Below are 15,558 nucleotides of genomic sequence, written 5' to 3'. Positions count from 1 at the left end.
TTTGTACCTGGGAACTATGAGGCCTCCTCCTGAGTATCTTCTTTCCACTGTATTTCCTGGTGTATCTGTTAGGGTATATCGTCAAATAAATTAGGCTTTCACACAGGTTAGTTTAGACTTCTAGCATTAGCACGTGTGCTTATAACTTAAGCCTAGAGACCTGTATTTACATGCTGCCCTTGATTGGGACTTAACTTCTTAAGACCATGCTTTATGGTTTTCTGTTTGAATTTTGTCCATTTCTGTCCTGTTGTGTAATGAAGGATAAGGAATTTTTATGGAGTCGTTCCTCAGTAAGTCATGTAAACACTGAGATAAAGATCTGTGATTCTGCAGAATCGCAGTCTAGTCTTTTAGTCATAATATGTCGATTAAGTGGTTCTGTAAACAACTGTCTTCTTAATGCTAAGTTTTCTCAGCATGACTGGCAGTTGATTTCAAATGTTTATGAATGCTGTAACACTGAAACCTGCGGAGTTCCAACGTGCATAAGATCATAGTATTGATGAAGATGCACTTGAGGGCATAGCAGTATCATTTATTATTAGCAGTTAAATTTGCATTTTTGAACACCCCTCTCCTGACTGACAGAAGATGATCTTTGCTGAAGACTGAACAACGAGCATAATTGTAGCACAACTTTTCTTTGTTATACGAACCTCACAGTATGCAAGAGTTTTGAAAAGAAATCCCATAACTGGTAAATTTTACTCTCTGTGGGTTGCATTATCTAAAAACTTATTTATTTCTCCCCTTGTTTCGATGCTTTCCAAAATGTATCGACATAAACTGTTTTCAGAAAAACTTTTACAGGGAATGTCATCATCTTAATATTTACAGAAAAAAATTACGATGTTTCTATTTCTTGTTCTGAAGGTAGCTTGTTTCATGGATCCATCTCTTGGGTCCTTTCTCTAACTTAAGATCAGATTAAGAAGAAATAAGAGCCGTCTGTGCTAGGCTTCACACTTCAGGAAGAGGGCTTGTTAAGGAGCTGAAGGAGCTATTGATTTCCTCCCCACCCTTCCTGTATTTAAATGGAAAGTATTGGTACCTGTGGAGAGGCTCCTTCTAAGTTTCCAGGTTTTCAGTGTTTGCCTGTTTATGACTTAGAGGAAAAACTGCATGGAAGTGAAAGGAAAGAGTACAACTTACAAGAAGTGTGGTAATAGAATGCTCTGGGAAATAAAACTCTCCGGTTAGTGTAAAGAGAACTTATATTGAAATTATTGACGATTATTGAATCATACTTTTCATTCACTTATGTCATAGCTCTGATATGATTTTTTTTTTTTTAAAGTATCTGTTATCTTGGGCTATGAGTCCATATAGAAAGGCCATATTTTTCTTAGTATTGTTACTTTTCTAAAGCTCATTGCAGCCTCCTGAATATGATGCTATGTTGCTCAAGGTTTAGGAATATTCCACACCTTGCTCTTTGCTGCTCCTTACAGAAATGGAGCTGTTAGGGAGAGGACAACAGCCAGCAGTCTGTCTTTGCCTTCTTATGCATCACCCACTGCAACTGCTTAAAAGCTAGCAATCTTTTTGTGCAAATCTGCATCACATGCCTAAGTTTTGGAGGATGCGAAGACTCAGTCTCGCTAAGATGATGGTCCTCAGTAAGAGGACAAGAATGCAGCTCTTACTGTAGGTCTTGGGGACAATCCAGCCCAATTTACATTTTTACAGATACCTCTGTTACACAGATACTTTTGTGGCTTCAGCAGTTTCCAAATCTCTCCCCTTATGTTCAGCAATGCGGTGATCATAGTTGTTTTGAAATATGTTTTTTATAAGGCCTGAAATTCCCAGCTGACTGAGTAGTTCCTGTCCTCTTTCCATTTCCAAAGGTAAAAGTTATAGAGCGCTTTTTATTTATGGCCTACCTTGATCTTGGACCTACATAATGAATCATGATTTGATTTAATGCACTACCATAACAATTACAAGCCTTTTGTATATGCAGGCCAAATTTACAGTTCAGAGTCAGAATGCCAGGCTACCTACTTTTTGTTTCACTAACAGAAAATTATCTATTTCATGTGATAGTTCAGAGAGCTGCACGATCTTCAGATCCTACTGCCGACGATTTTTGGTGCGACTCGCACAGTGAGTAAAATGTGCAATTGAAACATTATGGTCAAACACGCATTTGGAAGATGTTAGCGTATGTATTCTCACAGAGGTGCTGCAAAAGCTCAGCTTACTCTATTTCAGGAGGAAGAGAAGTGATTTCTTTAAGTTGCTTTCACATCCAGCAGAGTGATTTGCTGTGGTTGAATGACGGACCCTGATGTGAAAGTGGAATGGTGAGAGTCAGATATACGACGCTGCAAATATTGCAGTAAAGGTTTGTAGGAGAGAGCTATGTCCATTAGATCTAACCTCTTGCGGTAAGAAGAGCAGTCCATATAACTCACCAGCTCAGAACTAGGGCTGATGTACACCAGCATGGTTCCACTGCTGTGAAGGGTGCTTAAATGATTTGTACCGATTTAGGATGTAACTTGCAGTGTATTGAGAGCACAATTTGCAGTTTAACTAGGCTTGGTAAAAATCTAAAGAAATACATACGCAAAAATATGTATCTTATTCTAATTTGTAATTGCACAGCAGTTTGCGAGCAGAGCATGATAAACCTTGGAAACAAATGCTGCCCTTCCCTGTTATTAGTAACCACTTATTTATATAGTCTATGATAATAGCATTCCAGAAAGAAGATCTTGAATAAGATAAACAATATGATGAGATCAATCTACAGTGCCCTTTTGAGAAGTTAATGGTTGTTATCTTGGCTGCAATGTGAGCGTTATTCTATTCAAACAAACAGAAAACCAGAAGGCGTTTGTATAGCTAGGGAGATGTGTGTGTGCATCTGCGTTATAAAGCAGAGGAGAAAATCAAGCCTACCTATTTATCTCCTTCCACAGGTTATTATTTTACTGATCCAAATGAAAATGCCGACAAAGTATATTGGAGGAAATAATGCAAGATAATGAAGCACAATATTCATCTGAGGTCACTGTTGCATGCAATAACTAACAGCTCTTTGGTGTCATCTTTCTGGATCCATCTGGCAAATTATAACCAGAAAGATACCTAGTGTGCAGTACTAGCTATTTAAACTCACTTTGAAGCTAAATGCAGGGAAGGTTCCCAGAGTTCCTCAACATTTTTAGACATAAACACGTTCACTGCATTGTTAATCCTACTAATTTAATACGAAGCATGAAGGTCTCCGTGAGATTTATGCAAAAGAACAGCTGAAATCTATGATTAACGTTGGCAGTGGAAAGAGCAGTTTCAGTCTATTGACTAAGGTTAATCTAGTCAAGGTACTGGGGAAATATTTATCCTTTGCTGTGATATAGCTTAAAATACTATCTATATGTAGGATTGCTTTTAAGATAAAGTGCCAGGAGGCTGAGCAGAAACAGGAATTAGCTGCTGACTTTTAGCTTAGGCTTGTAATTTATGGTTTTAATTTTGCTGCTACTCACTTCCATTATTATTAATTTATGTAGTAGTGATAATAATAATAACAGCAATAACAGCTGTAATATCTTATACAATCCTTCACCTCCGAGTGCGCCAAAGACTGAGCTGGTTCTAATAGCTAAAGATGAGGATCAATTCTGAAACACAGAAACACAGCTGCTTGTGAGATGAAACACCACATTTGTTTGCCAACAGTGGCTCAGTAGGGTAGGGAAATTGCACTTGGTCCATTGCTGGAAAGAAGGACAACCTGCCCAGCTGCAAGTTGGATAAAACACGTGGCCTACATATATACGAGTAAACAGGAACCATTTCCTAGTCCTGAGGCTGTGACATAACTCAAATATTTTGTAAAACCTCTTTTTCTTCGAAAGAGGTCATCATGCCCATTGGGAATGGTCTCTGGCATGTATGGTACCCCAAACCTTGCCAAGGTATAATCTAGGAGACTCTAGAAACAAATTGACACCAACCAGAACCATGCTATGTGACGTGCTAGTTAAGTATGGAGGATGACAAACCAATGTCTCAACCTATTCCTGTCTCTATTTTATTTACTAAGGTAAGTTATAAAGGCCTTTTAAAGGCCTGCCTTTCTTCCTTTCTGGTGGCCGTAGTGTTTTTCTGTTCTTCTTGACTAGCTCTTGTTTACAAAACATCTTACCCTCGGAATCCAAATGATCCTCTATTCTGTATCCAAATTGCTACTTGGAGTGAATTTATAAGACGTGACAGCTCAGCTACCACCAATTACAGACAGTAATTATGAAGAATAAATAAATTCAAAAGCCTTGTGCTGAGATCATCTATGGATTAGATGTTTTCATTGGCATTTGCTTTAGCATGGTGCCTCTATTCTGTTCCTGAAGTGGTAAAATTTACAACATCTTAGAAAGGGAAAGGATATTTGAGGGCTCAGTGAAGATCAGTAGCAGGCACTCTGCTTATTTTTATACCTGTCACCAAATCTTTTGGCACTGGAATCACTGGAGATTGTGAGGATCCAAAGATCCTCAGACTAGGATCTTTCAGCAGTTAATAAAACTATTTGGTGAATGAAATAAGTGTATTTAGCCCCTTGTTAATTTTTAAACTTCTTTGTAGTATCAAAATAATAAAACTAATTCAAACTACTTGGAAATCAGGCTGCCCATTCCAATGGAAAATTCCAACTTTTTGATATATGTTGTTGATCAAAACAGGAAAAGATGCTCAAATTTGTAGAGGGAAAAGCAGAATGGGAAAAGAAAAGGCACAGAATTAAATAATTGTTTGCAATATTTTGTTTCACTATTTTTGATCTAGATGGAAAGGTCTCATTAATCTTGAAAAGACTCAAGAAGCTTCATATTTTTAATGGCATCAGCATGAAACTGATTTTTTTGATTGATAAGGACCTGTCTAAAACAAAATATTTCATAAATTTTCCTAGTGGATATTCTTTAAAGATAAAACATTTTTCTTTGCGGAATGTTTTGCCATTCTGAAATCTACATTTTCTATTGGAAAATCTGAGTGTTCTACTAACTATTAGCACAAGGATAATAAGCAGTGTCCTTAATATAAATGTGTTTTTTGTTGGGCAGTCATCTATTTGAGGCTAATGATACTGTTAACAGTATTTGATCCTGTGTTTGGAAAGCAACTAACCAGAGAGAAGGGTGTGTATGCAGTGTAATGGGGCAGATCAGAGGCAAATAACCTGCCCACTTGAGCAGATTATTCAAGTAAGTGATGAGATAGTCTGGTGCGTGCTACATTACTGTATCTCGTCTGTCCTGGACTACCCTGTAGTCCGAGCTATGTGCAGAAGTAGGTCCTATGTTTAGTATTACATACTGCAGCCATTCATTTTAATTCTTCTTGAACCGGGAAATTAAACAGCCTTTTTGTAGGCTACCAACTTTTTTTTTTTTTTTTTTCTCTCCATTTAAGGGTGGAGAAATGGGAAGGAAAACTGCCATTTCTTAAGCTGTTTTGTTATGGTATGATAATTCTGACAGGTCACACTTTGAAGTCTTTTTTTTTTCTCCCTAATAGCAGCTCAGATGCGGTCTCAGGGGATATTGCTTTTTGGGGAACTTTGTCAAGGATAGGCATTTCAAGGAGGAAAATGTAGCTGCTATTAGGGGAAAAAAGAAAAGAAAATAGACAATGAAAGTTTCTCTTTCTGAAGAAACAACAGGCTTTAGTCTAACTAGAGTCAGAGTGTTCAACCTGGAAGGGAAAATCTGAGTCTGGAAACAGGCCTTGGTGTATAAATAGGAAAGGCAGGTGCGAAGCAGGAAGAGATGCTCGGAGGTGAGCGATGTGCAAAGAGGACATATGTAGCCCTGCTGGCTCCCACTACAGCATCTCAGCTGCTAGGGCAGACTGAGACCAATCTGAAACCTGCTGAAATGAGTGGAAAAGGCTCCCACTGACTCCAAAGCAGGTCAATTTGTGCTTCATATTTGGAGTTTGCTTGGGCTGGGTCATATTTCTGAGAGAAGCAAACCCAGTTCTTGAGAAAGAGAAGCGAGAAAACACAATGCATAGGTTTGTTGTCCTTATGACCAATGGGGCTGCATGGTAGATGAGAACAAAGATCTGAACTGCAGATCTTTAAGAATCTGAGGAGTCCTTCCTGTCATCTTTCCCTTCTCCCCATGGTTTGGCCTCTTGTAATAGCAAAAGAATTTTTTAAGGCCACGTGATGAAGAGGGCACTAGGGCCTCCCTAGGACCAGGTCCTGCCATGAGCCCCTTGCTGTCAGAGCTGCTCTTAACTCAGCTCCCAAATAAGGTGAAGGTTTTAGTTTTAGTAGCTTCCAGTCTGGAGACAGGGAGACTGAAATGACAGCAAAGCCATTTTATTACTTTTCTTCATGACAAGATATTAACAGTTCTGGCATGCTGTGTTGGGCTTTTTCCGTTACATAAATTCAAGCCAAGCAACATTTTTCACTGTCAGCATACACAGTACGTAGAAAAGGTGAACTCTAAGAAGAACACTGAAACTTTGAAGTTGGATTCTTTTGCCTTCACGTTTTTCTCATTTTCTTACAGGGAAGACACCTGTATGTGCGCTCAGAAATTTTACGGCTTGGCCAGGGTGAAGAGGGGAGTTTCCAGACTTGCTGGATCTGATGGTTGCCTTTATTTTGCAACAGAAACAAAATGCATCTTTTAAAATTGTCATTGTTAGAAAAAGTCATGTTAGCTACCACAAACCTGTCCAGACCTAGGGTATTGCTAGTGGGCAACTGACAGTTGTTGCATGAGAATATCATGGCATCCCATAAAATCAGAGGCTGCTGAGGTTCCATAAGGTGCATTTATGGCTGTGTTCTGCCCTCCTTGTCATGGTACTGTTCAGTCTTTTTCTGCACGTTCCGATGGAGATAAGGGAACCTTACCATAATTTGATTTCAGTCACTGACTTCCCTAGTTCTGGAACCTGTGTTTAATACCCGAACTCGATTTAGCTCCACTGAATTAAATCCTAGCTAATGTAAACTTGAGCAGAACTGAAATTCTTTTGCTTGACAGCTATCCCTGACTCATAGCTTATTTCAATCTGGAAAATCTGGAAATCTGGGACACGTTTCTCCTTGCTCTTTTAAATTTTATTGTTGTGGGAAATTCATATTTTCTTTAAAGAATATGTACACCCAAATATTTGAGGAGATCCCTGGGAGGTGCACAGCAGGAAGCATGTTCTGTATTGCAGCGCTAATGCCTTCTAGTCTGTGATCTTTCTCATCTTAGAGCTTAAAAGGGAGAATGACATTGTTTTACTCTACATATTGCAGTTTTGGGATTTATGACAGGCTTAGCTGCTTTTTATTTCCTTTGGTTCCTTCACTAAGCTGTTGGATAGCTTGAATTAAGTGCACTCCTGTCCTTATTTCTTTGGGCACTAGAGGAAGCTTACTGCTATGCCATGGGTGAGATTTGGAGGTGGAATGCTCTTTCTGTGCTTGTATTTCCTTCAGTGAAGGTTGCAGTGTTGTAAATTGCAAACATCTGTGTTATGTGCTCCCCACACATTCATAATCTGATTTTTTTTTCTTGGCTCAGTTCATCAGTATGACTTTGGCAGGAATGAGAACGCTCAATACATCCTAAAATATCCCCCCTAGAAGGTAGTTAACCTCAGGTCTGCCTGCTTATTGTTCAGGGCTGATTGTGCCTATGCTGCTGCTTGCATACACACTCTGAACCGATCCCATTACCTGCCTAATAAAGTGGGGGAGCAAAATGTGTTCAGCAGAGTCATCATAGGAATGAGCTTCTGCAGCTCGGTAAATAAGTTGCCATTTGCTGTCCAGAATGTGCGTGCAGGGGGAGACGGAGGTGAACTCCTGAATCGGATGCTACCTTTTGAATTGATTAGGCTTTGATGAGCAGACAATTTTCTTGCACCAAGTTTCCACTAGCCTACCTAAACCTAGAGACCAGGATGGTCTGGCCAATGGGCGGTATAAGGTTTAACAAACCAGATTTTTAGCTGATATGACCTAGCGCAGATTTGAAATAATATATACCAGAGAAACAAATGTGTCTTTGCAGGGTTGCTAAACAGCTATCATATTTCACTGCAGTTGTTTGACATATTCCTAAATCACCCTTAAACAGCTTTTGGTATCCATCTGAATGGAAGGGTTTTGTGAACAGACCATTTGTTAAGTTGTTATTTTAGACTGGAATTTTCCTGAAGGAGTTATGTACCCAGATTGCAGGTATTGCCAGTAGTTTTGAGCTTTGAACACCTGAAAATTTTATCTCATCTTTGTTGATGTTAGTGCAGTATGCAGTACTAAACTGGAACTCTATTTTATTCTAGTTCAGTATAACCCCTGAAACAGATGGATTGAGTATTAGGAAAGTGTGGTATATGTTTGCATTGTTTTCAGTCTTCCCTTAGAGCCTGCTTACAGCCACTGTTAAAGATACAGCACCAGGCTGGTTGGACCTTCACACTGAACCTGTACAGCTGCTGACATAAGTGTCACCTCTTTGTGAAAGTGGGAGCTGCCTTGGCAGAGGTCTGCTGAGTTTGAGAATGAACCTGTACTTTGGAGATAAAGAAGAACTCATAAAATATTACTGTGGTGCAATAGCCTGTGTCACAGCTGGGCACTGCCTAGCCAGGTGTCATGAAACAAGTTTGGTTCAAGACTCAGACCTGCGTGTAGCAAGCTGGTAACCTTATAGCTACTAACTATAGGTAAAAGGCTACATTCTACCTTCGCAAATCTGATGGCAATATTTGGCTCTAATGAAGCTTTTTAATTTATAAGCCCCTTATAATACTAGAAGCAGGAGTTCCCACATAAATCATCAATCTGCTCTGTTTGCAGGACTTCTAAAAAAAGAAAAGCAAAGCTTTTCAGCATTATGCTTCCCACCAGAGCAACTGTGTTGCGTGGGAAATTGCATGCGGGTGCTTTGTTTTCTTTGCTAGTTTGTCGTTCTGTTCCTATGAATTAATCCCCATCCACAACAAGTTATAATAGAGGCCATTTCTCAAGAGGAAGTATTTCTGCCATTCCCACTGATAAGTTTACTGTTAATCAATATTTGAACCTCCAGGGCTAAGAAATTTGGTACTGCATCCTTGTTTCATCTTCTTTAACGGATGGATTATTTCTGTGTCAGCTGTGGATCAAAGTTTTCAAGTGACCATCTGTGACAATTGGTGTTATTCAATCAATGGTCTACAGCCCACAGGTGGTCCATAAAGCATCAGAAGGTGATCTGTATAGCAGTGGGAACTGAAAGGGAAAATCAAAGCAATCCTAAAGGCATACACAGTGCTCCTCTGCAGTTAACAAGCAATGATGTGCCTGCTGCAGGCAAAGTCATCTTGTAGATGCAGATCTACAGGTATGGCACAAGCTGTGGATTATTTTTTTTTTCCCCCCAAAAGTTTCAATGGCGTTTTGGTTATTAGAGAAGCTTGAGAAGCTCTCCTGTAAGTGCTGCACTGGATTTACGAGGGGTTTATTTTTACTGATGTGCCTGTTTCAATATGGGAAGGACGTTTACCTAATTACACATCAGGTGGGGAGTTGGATGATTTGGAGTCTGGATTTTGATAATTCTGGCTCTTCCCTGAGGTGTCATGAAGGAAGTGCTCTAGCATGGATGCCTGAGGGTGGACACCTGGGTCTGCTTACACACAGCAGGGTACAATTGTTTCTATTTTACCTGGCAAAAACAGAAAACTACTGCGACTGCACCAGTAGTCCCTGGAGCATGTTGTACCTACCATCTGCTTGGAGGCAGAGGGCCACCTCTGGGAGGTGAGCAGCAGCGGCTCCCCCATGCGTTACGCCTGGGCACGTGGTTTGCACAAGCTTTGCAAAAATGTCTTTACAGGTTTGCCCTATGAGAAAGGTGTCAAGACTGCCCTTAGCAGCAGTTACAGATACTCTTGAGCTGTCTCTACAATTTCACAGTGCCCCCAAGGGCCTGCTGATGCCTGTGTGCTGCTGTACGCCAGAGTGTGCTGCCTTCCTGCCTGCTTCCACACAGAAATGTGTGGGCTGTTCAGCACCTGACCACGTTCACAAATAGCTTGGTTCTCATTACTTAGTAATTGCAAGGAAATCATTTCTGTAGGTGCTGTGCTTTCCACATGGTCTTTCTTCCAGAATGTTTTATTTTTTTTGCATAAAATAAAAAATGATTACTTTGGGGCCTGTGAAGCAAACATGCAATATTGACAACCCTGTAATTAAAGAATTATAAGGAAAAACGTGGAGCCTGTAACTGTTTCATCATATCACTATACTATGGTGTCTTTTTTTTTCTTTTGTCTCTTAATTTTCACCTTTTATTTGTGTTCTAATCATTGCGTTTTCAGGCTTTCTTCACAATTCTGAATATTGGAAACTTTTTGTGCCCCTCCCCCTTTTTTCCTATTAAAACTGATGTTGTTACATAATTACTGGAACTCTAGAAGATGGTCTTTGTTTCCAAGCAAACAAATAAAATTCCCCTTCATTCACTTTTTCTATGCGTGAGTCTCTTGATAAAGAAGTGAGAGCTGCCACAGCTCTGACTGAGACTTGCTCTCTACTAACAGTATCATTACTGAGCAGGAGAAGATCATTTCATTTGGAATACAAGGAAAAAAAACTCTGAAATTCTCTCTGCGGGAATTTGATTTCAAATCCCACCTGGAAAGCAGTGTGAGCCAACCCAGGACATCTTGAAGCGCTACATGTGGCACTCCTCAAAACATATCCGATGGGCAAGGCTGTCTGATGAGCTGCTCTCTGGTTATCTTTGAACTAAGATGAATAAGTATCCCCATACAGAAGCTTTTAATTACATAACATAGCTGAATTTGAGAGAGGAGAGTTAACCGTCAGAAAATCCTTGTAGAAAACAAGGTCTTCTGCATAAAAAGCCTAGAACAAGAGAGAAGCAGGATAAAAATAGCTTTGGGAACAATTGGATTTCTAGAGCAGAGTTATAGACTCATTTCAGTCTGACAAGCTCCTACTGAAAACAAACAGGAAAAAAAAACAAACAAGAAAACCAGAAACCCTTCCATATCGCATGTTTTGTAGGTGTCTTCCTCATTTCACTGAGGCAGCTGAGGTTATGAAAGACTGAGTTAGACTGTCTTCAGAGGTCTGTCAGTATCAGCAATGGAAAACAACTTGCAAAGCATGTTTTAGGAATCTAGACCCGTGTTATCTTTTGTGTTCATGCCTATTGAGAGAATGAGGCCTATTGCATATGAGATAATGTTTTCAGATCAAAATTTTTAAGGTGAAATGGATGAAACTTGGTAAAGTTTTAAAGAATTGTGCCAAAAAATAGGTACCTCAGATAATAAATGACACTGCTTATGATCTTTAAGGATACTTTTTGCTGAATATAATTCTAATGAAGCAATAGCACATTGGAGTTAGTAAAAGAAGAACACTTTGAACTCGAAGCTTTACACAGTTTTTAACGTTTTGAAAAAAGTTTACTGGCATTTGAGTTAAAATTCAAACAGCTCTTAATTAGCCCTTTCTTCAGGGTAGAGTTGAAGCCCACCCCCCCCCCCCCAATCTTTTTACCTTAGCCTTCTGCCATCAGAACTGAATTTCAGATGTACTTTGTTAGGATTATACCAATTTGTGCTTGCAGTTGCATTCTGTAGTTGAATGGTGCCAGCATTTGAACTGCAGAAGCATAAAAAATTACTTTTTGGGATGTAATTTTATACTTAGAAGGAGAAAGACCTCTTTTACAAACATGGCCTTGCTATGAGATTTTTTTTTTGTCAGTTCTATCTTTATTTTGCATTTTTACAAAACTGTTAGCTTCAATTTAAATCCCTGCTGAGTTACTCAAATGTTTTGAAGATGATAGAAAAGCTATCATATTTCTAGCCTAATTTTACAGAGTCAGGTTATAAGGATGAATTGGAAAAGCTTCAGGTAGCATCACACAGCTTGAATGTTTCTCTTTGTTAAGCTTCATCTTTGAAATCCTGCAGTCATTCTTCATTTGTTAGAGACTTTTCTTTTGTTGAGTGCTACTGCAGAGTAGGACCATTAATTTTGGCTTGCAGTTGCAGGCAATTAATCAAATAGGCAAAAAAGGAAGTAAAAAATTTATTATTGTTTGCAAATCTTGGTTGCACACACAGTCAAAATGCTGACTCTCGTACGTGCTGATTCGGGTTTTCATCTCATCCTGTCTTGCTGAGTTCTCTGTGGTTTGTATATATATGTATACTTCCCATTTTGTATTCCCAAGCTCTTGCTCAGCCTCTAGTAATGCCCCGACTGGCCTCAACCTTCACCTCACTGGATGCTAAGGGCTGACAGAGTATTGTGGGGCACAGGAATATCCTGAGCTTTGGGGAATTATGCTGCATCTTTTGTCACATCCTCTACTATGATATGTTGTTGCAATTCCCTGAATACTCCTCCTGCGTAGGCAAGCTCCTGTCTCCCTCCTTCCTCGCCTCCCTTACCTGAGATGCTCAACACTTAAAACTAGACAATCAATATAAGGAATTTTAAATAATTTATGAGGCTGAGAATCAGAAAGAGAGGTGGTAGTTCATGTTGTTTGGTCTGAGTACAGCACTCACAGCTCAGTGCTCAGTGTTTCACCCAGGCTTTCTGCCCTTTCAGGTGTTCACCGGCAACAGCAATGCTGACGGCGTGGTTCACCACAAGCTCCTGCACTCAGTGAAAGCCCGCTTCGTACGCTTTGTCCCACTGAAGTGGAGTCTCAATGGATGGATAGGACTGAGAGTTGAGGTCTTTGGCTGCTCTTATAGTAAGTGGCAAAGTCTTAACCCATGTTTTGCTAAAGAGCTTTTGTTGATGCTGTCAGTACTGCAGGAGGGATCCAACAGCGTATGAGTTAAAAAGAAACATGAAATATATAGCCATCATTTATTTTTCAGTTTACTGTATTTATATCTCTGCACTGGGATGTGCTGACCTGTCTAACTCAGCTGATGAAGCTTTCTCTGCTCTGTGTCCACTGCTTAGCTGACCTGGTGTTCATTCTGCAGGCAAGGCAGTTGCCATGAAACCTCTTCCCACCTCCCTTCCTCCCCACTCCAGTGAAGGAGATAGATAGAGCTATCTGGGATTTTTACGTAAGGCTTTATTTAGGGATTATACTACCTTTTGCTTTAGTGTAGTTTAGTAATTAATAGTTTATTTTTGATTTTAGGGCAAATTAACTGATTGTTAAAGAAAGTGCTACAGCTTGTGTAGCCATTGTTTCTATTCTGGCTGATAGCTTTGTAGCTCCAGAGAGCAGAGTACTGGTCTACTACTTTAATTATTTTTGCCATGGATGTTTTCTTCAGCACTCTTCCCCCTAACACACGGTGAGGATCCTTTGAGATGCTGTCTGCAGCTCTTTGTCACGTGGGTCTTGGAGCGGTCTATAAACAGTTACCTCAGGGCGTTTTGGCCACATATTATCTTACCGTATCGCTGTGAATGCACGGCATATCACCACAGAAGCACATGAACCTAAAGAAAAGGGATGAGTGTTGCTCTCAGGCACAAAACGAAAGCAAGCCCAAAAATGAGGAAACACTAGTCCAGTATCTATTTCTCATATGACTGTGGTTTTATTTCTGATGCGTTCAAAGTCGGCTTTGTAGAGCTCAGAGACACTGCTGGAGATGGGTAAGATTTTATTGGGGAGAGTTCATGGGATTAACAGCCTTTAGCCAGCAAATTCACTCTGGTGTGGCATGGGTCACCAGCATGTGATGCTACTGTAATTGTATATCTCCTCCATTCAGATTAAGTTCTCGGCTGCTTCTTCCAGGTGCATAAAAGGGACTGTAAGATTAAAAAGTGGAAAGACTCCTATACGGGAGACTTCTGGAATTCATCTGAGCAGTATCTGATAGTAAAGTGTCTTAAAACTCTTGGTTTGCATGGTCACATTAAACACAGGGAGAGAGCTCTAGGATCGTCAATTGCCTCATCACCACGCTCAAGTCTTAGGATTGATTCACATGTGTTCACAGGAACATCCTTCTTATGGTCTGTAGGTAGATCTAAAGTCTCTATTTTTTGGAATTTTGGAATTTTTTTGCAAGACTTTTTGGAAAGCTTCTTTTCTAGCTCTTTGGATGCTTCAAGGACTATGGACTATAATTCGTTTAAGTACAGACCTGCAAGAAGCTTCTAGCCTGATCTGGTCTGATAGTCGTTTGCACCAGAGACCTTTTCCGGCCCTAGCAGTGGGCCTGTAAGTTGAGACCTGTAAGTTGAAACCAACTGTCCTTGATGTCATAGATCTAAAGCAGCTACCTCATCTATTTTTGAGGAGCTTTTTTTCTATTAAAATGACAGAACCTCTGCTAAAGGAAGAAGAGTATAGTCCACACAGACCATCAGCAATTAAGCTGGAACTGAATGTGGAAACTCTCGTAGCTGAATGTGTCCGTGTTTATCCCTTCTGATATACTACATGGGAATTACCTCCGTGTCAAATTGTAGTTGTATCTTCTAGGACACAGCGAAAACTTCAGAATCGTTTGCTGGCTGAGTTTTCTTGTGCTAATATCTCCTAACTCTTCCTCTTTGTCCTGTACCCTGCAGTTACAGGAAATAAAAACGGCTGTACAGAGTTAAGGTATGAGATTGAAGCAAGCCAGAAAAGAAATAAAGGGATTCATAAAAGTTTTACAGAGTATTGAAAAATTCATTCAGTTTATATAGATGTGCCATTCAAATTTCTCTCTGGCAAATTGCATATGCCAAGCCATACCTGCCTACAAGTTTTTTTTATACAGTTTCGTAGTCTTGGCTATTCCTAACCCAGGCACTGAAGCACTTTACAGAAACGTATGATAATTTTTTAAATTTTATCTTTACTGTTATACAGCAAGTGTATCCACAGCAGATTGTGAGCTGGTGTAAAGCTACATAACTGCATTCTGTAGTGTTCAGCAGCAAAGGGGTTCACCCACCACATTCAATTCTGGCACATACATATTAGCGATTTGAAAAGTTGAAAGAAATGACATAAAAAACACTAGCTGTGGCAGGCTAGGGACAAAACAGGAGGGAAATGGAGCTAAAGGAAGAATCATGCAAAATCCTTTTTCCACTGTTGGAGTGACGTAAAGGCTTCTATAGGTAAACAAACGCAGAGCATTTGCTCTTAAGTTCAGTGAGGCTGAAAGGATTTCCACTGTCACTTTAGCTTTGGATCCATTCCTTAAGCATAAGCAGAAAATAAAAAGAGAACATGCAAATGAGGAGCACAGATGAACCAGATCCTGCTTAAATGGAACTGCATGTGTGACTGCCAATTCATTTCTGCCTCCTAGCCTACTTGTGACGGCAGGTTAATCTGCAGGTGATGCCGGACCACTGGCTGCTCGTTCTACGTATCAGGCAAATGTTGTCCCCCTGCAATGGGGCACCTGAGCTGCTGCTGAGCAATACTGAGATGAACTGAAAACAGTTGTTTTATATTGACATTCTGGGCAGAAAATTCAGCAAATACAGGTTTGATTTATAGGCAAGCTGGATGTCACTTTTGGGTGAGTGGCAGCATTCACTGGGTGGTG

General features: G+C 40.0%; 1 protein-coding gene across 1 annotated transcript in view; it reads left to right on the top strand.

The window, feature by feature from the left end:
• CNTNAP5 (contactin associated protein family member 5) overlaps positions 1–15,558 on the top strand; it is a 294,025-nt gene that overhangs the window by 118,972 nt on the left and 159,495 nt on the right. Inside the window, exon 4 of the mRNA XM_068948985.1 lies at positions 12,635–12,782. Coding sequence (XP_068805086.1) covers positions 12,635–12,782 — 148 coding nt within the window. The remainder of the gene's footprint in view (positions 1–12,634; positions 12,783–15,558) is intronic.

The sequence above is a fragment of the Struthio camelus genome, chromosome 6, assembly GCF_040807025.1.
Source record: "Struthio camelus isolate bStrCam1 chromosome 6, bStrCam1.hap1, whole genome shotgun sequence".
Taxonomy (NCBI): Eukaryota; Metazoa; Chordata; class Aves; order Struthioniformes; family Struthionidae; genus Struthio; species Struthio camelus.
Note: the sequence above shows the minus strand (reverse complement) of the source record. Positions and strands in the feature narration are given on the sequence as shown.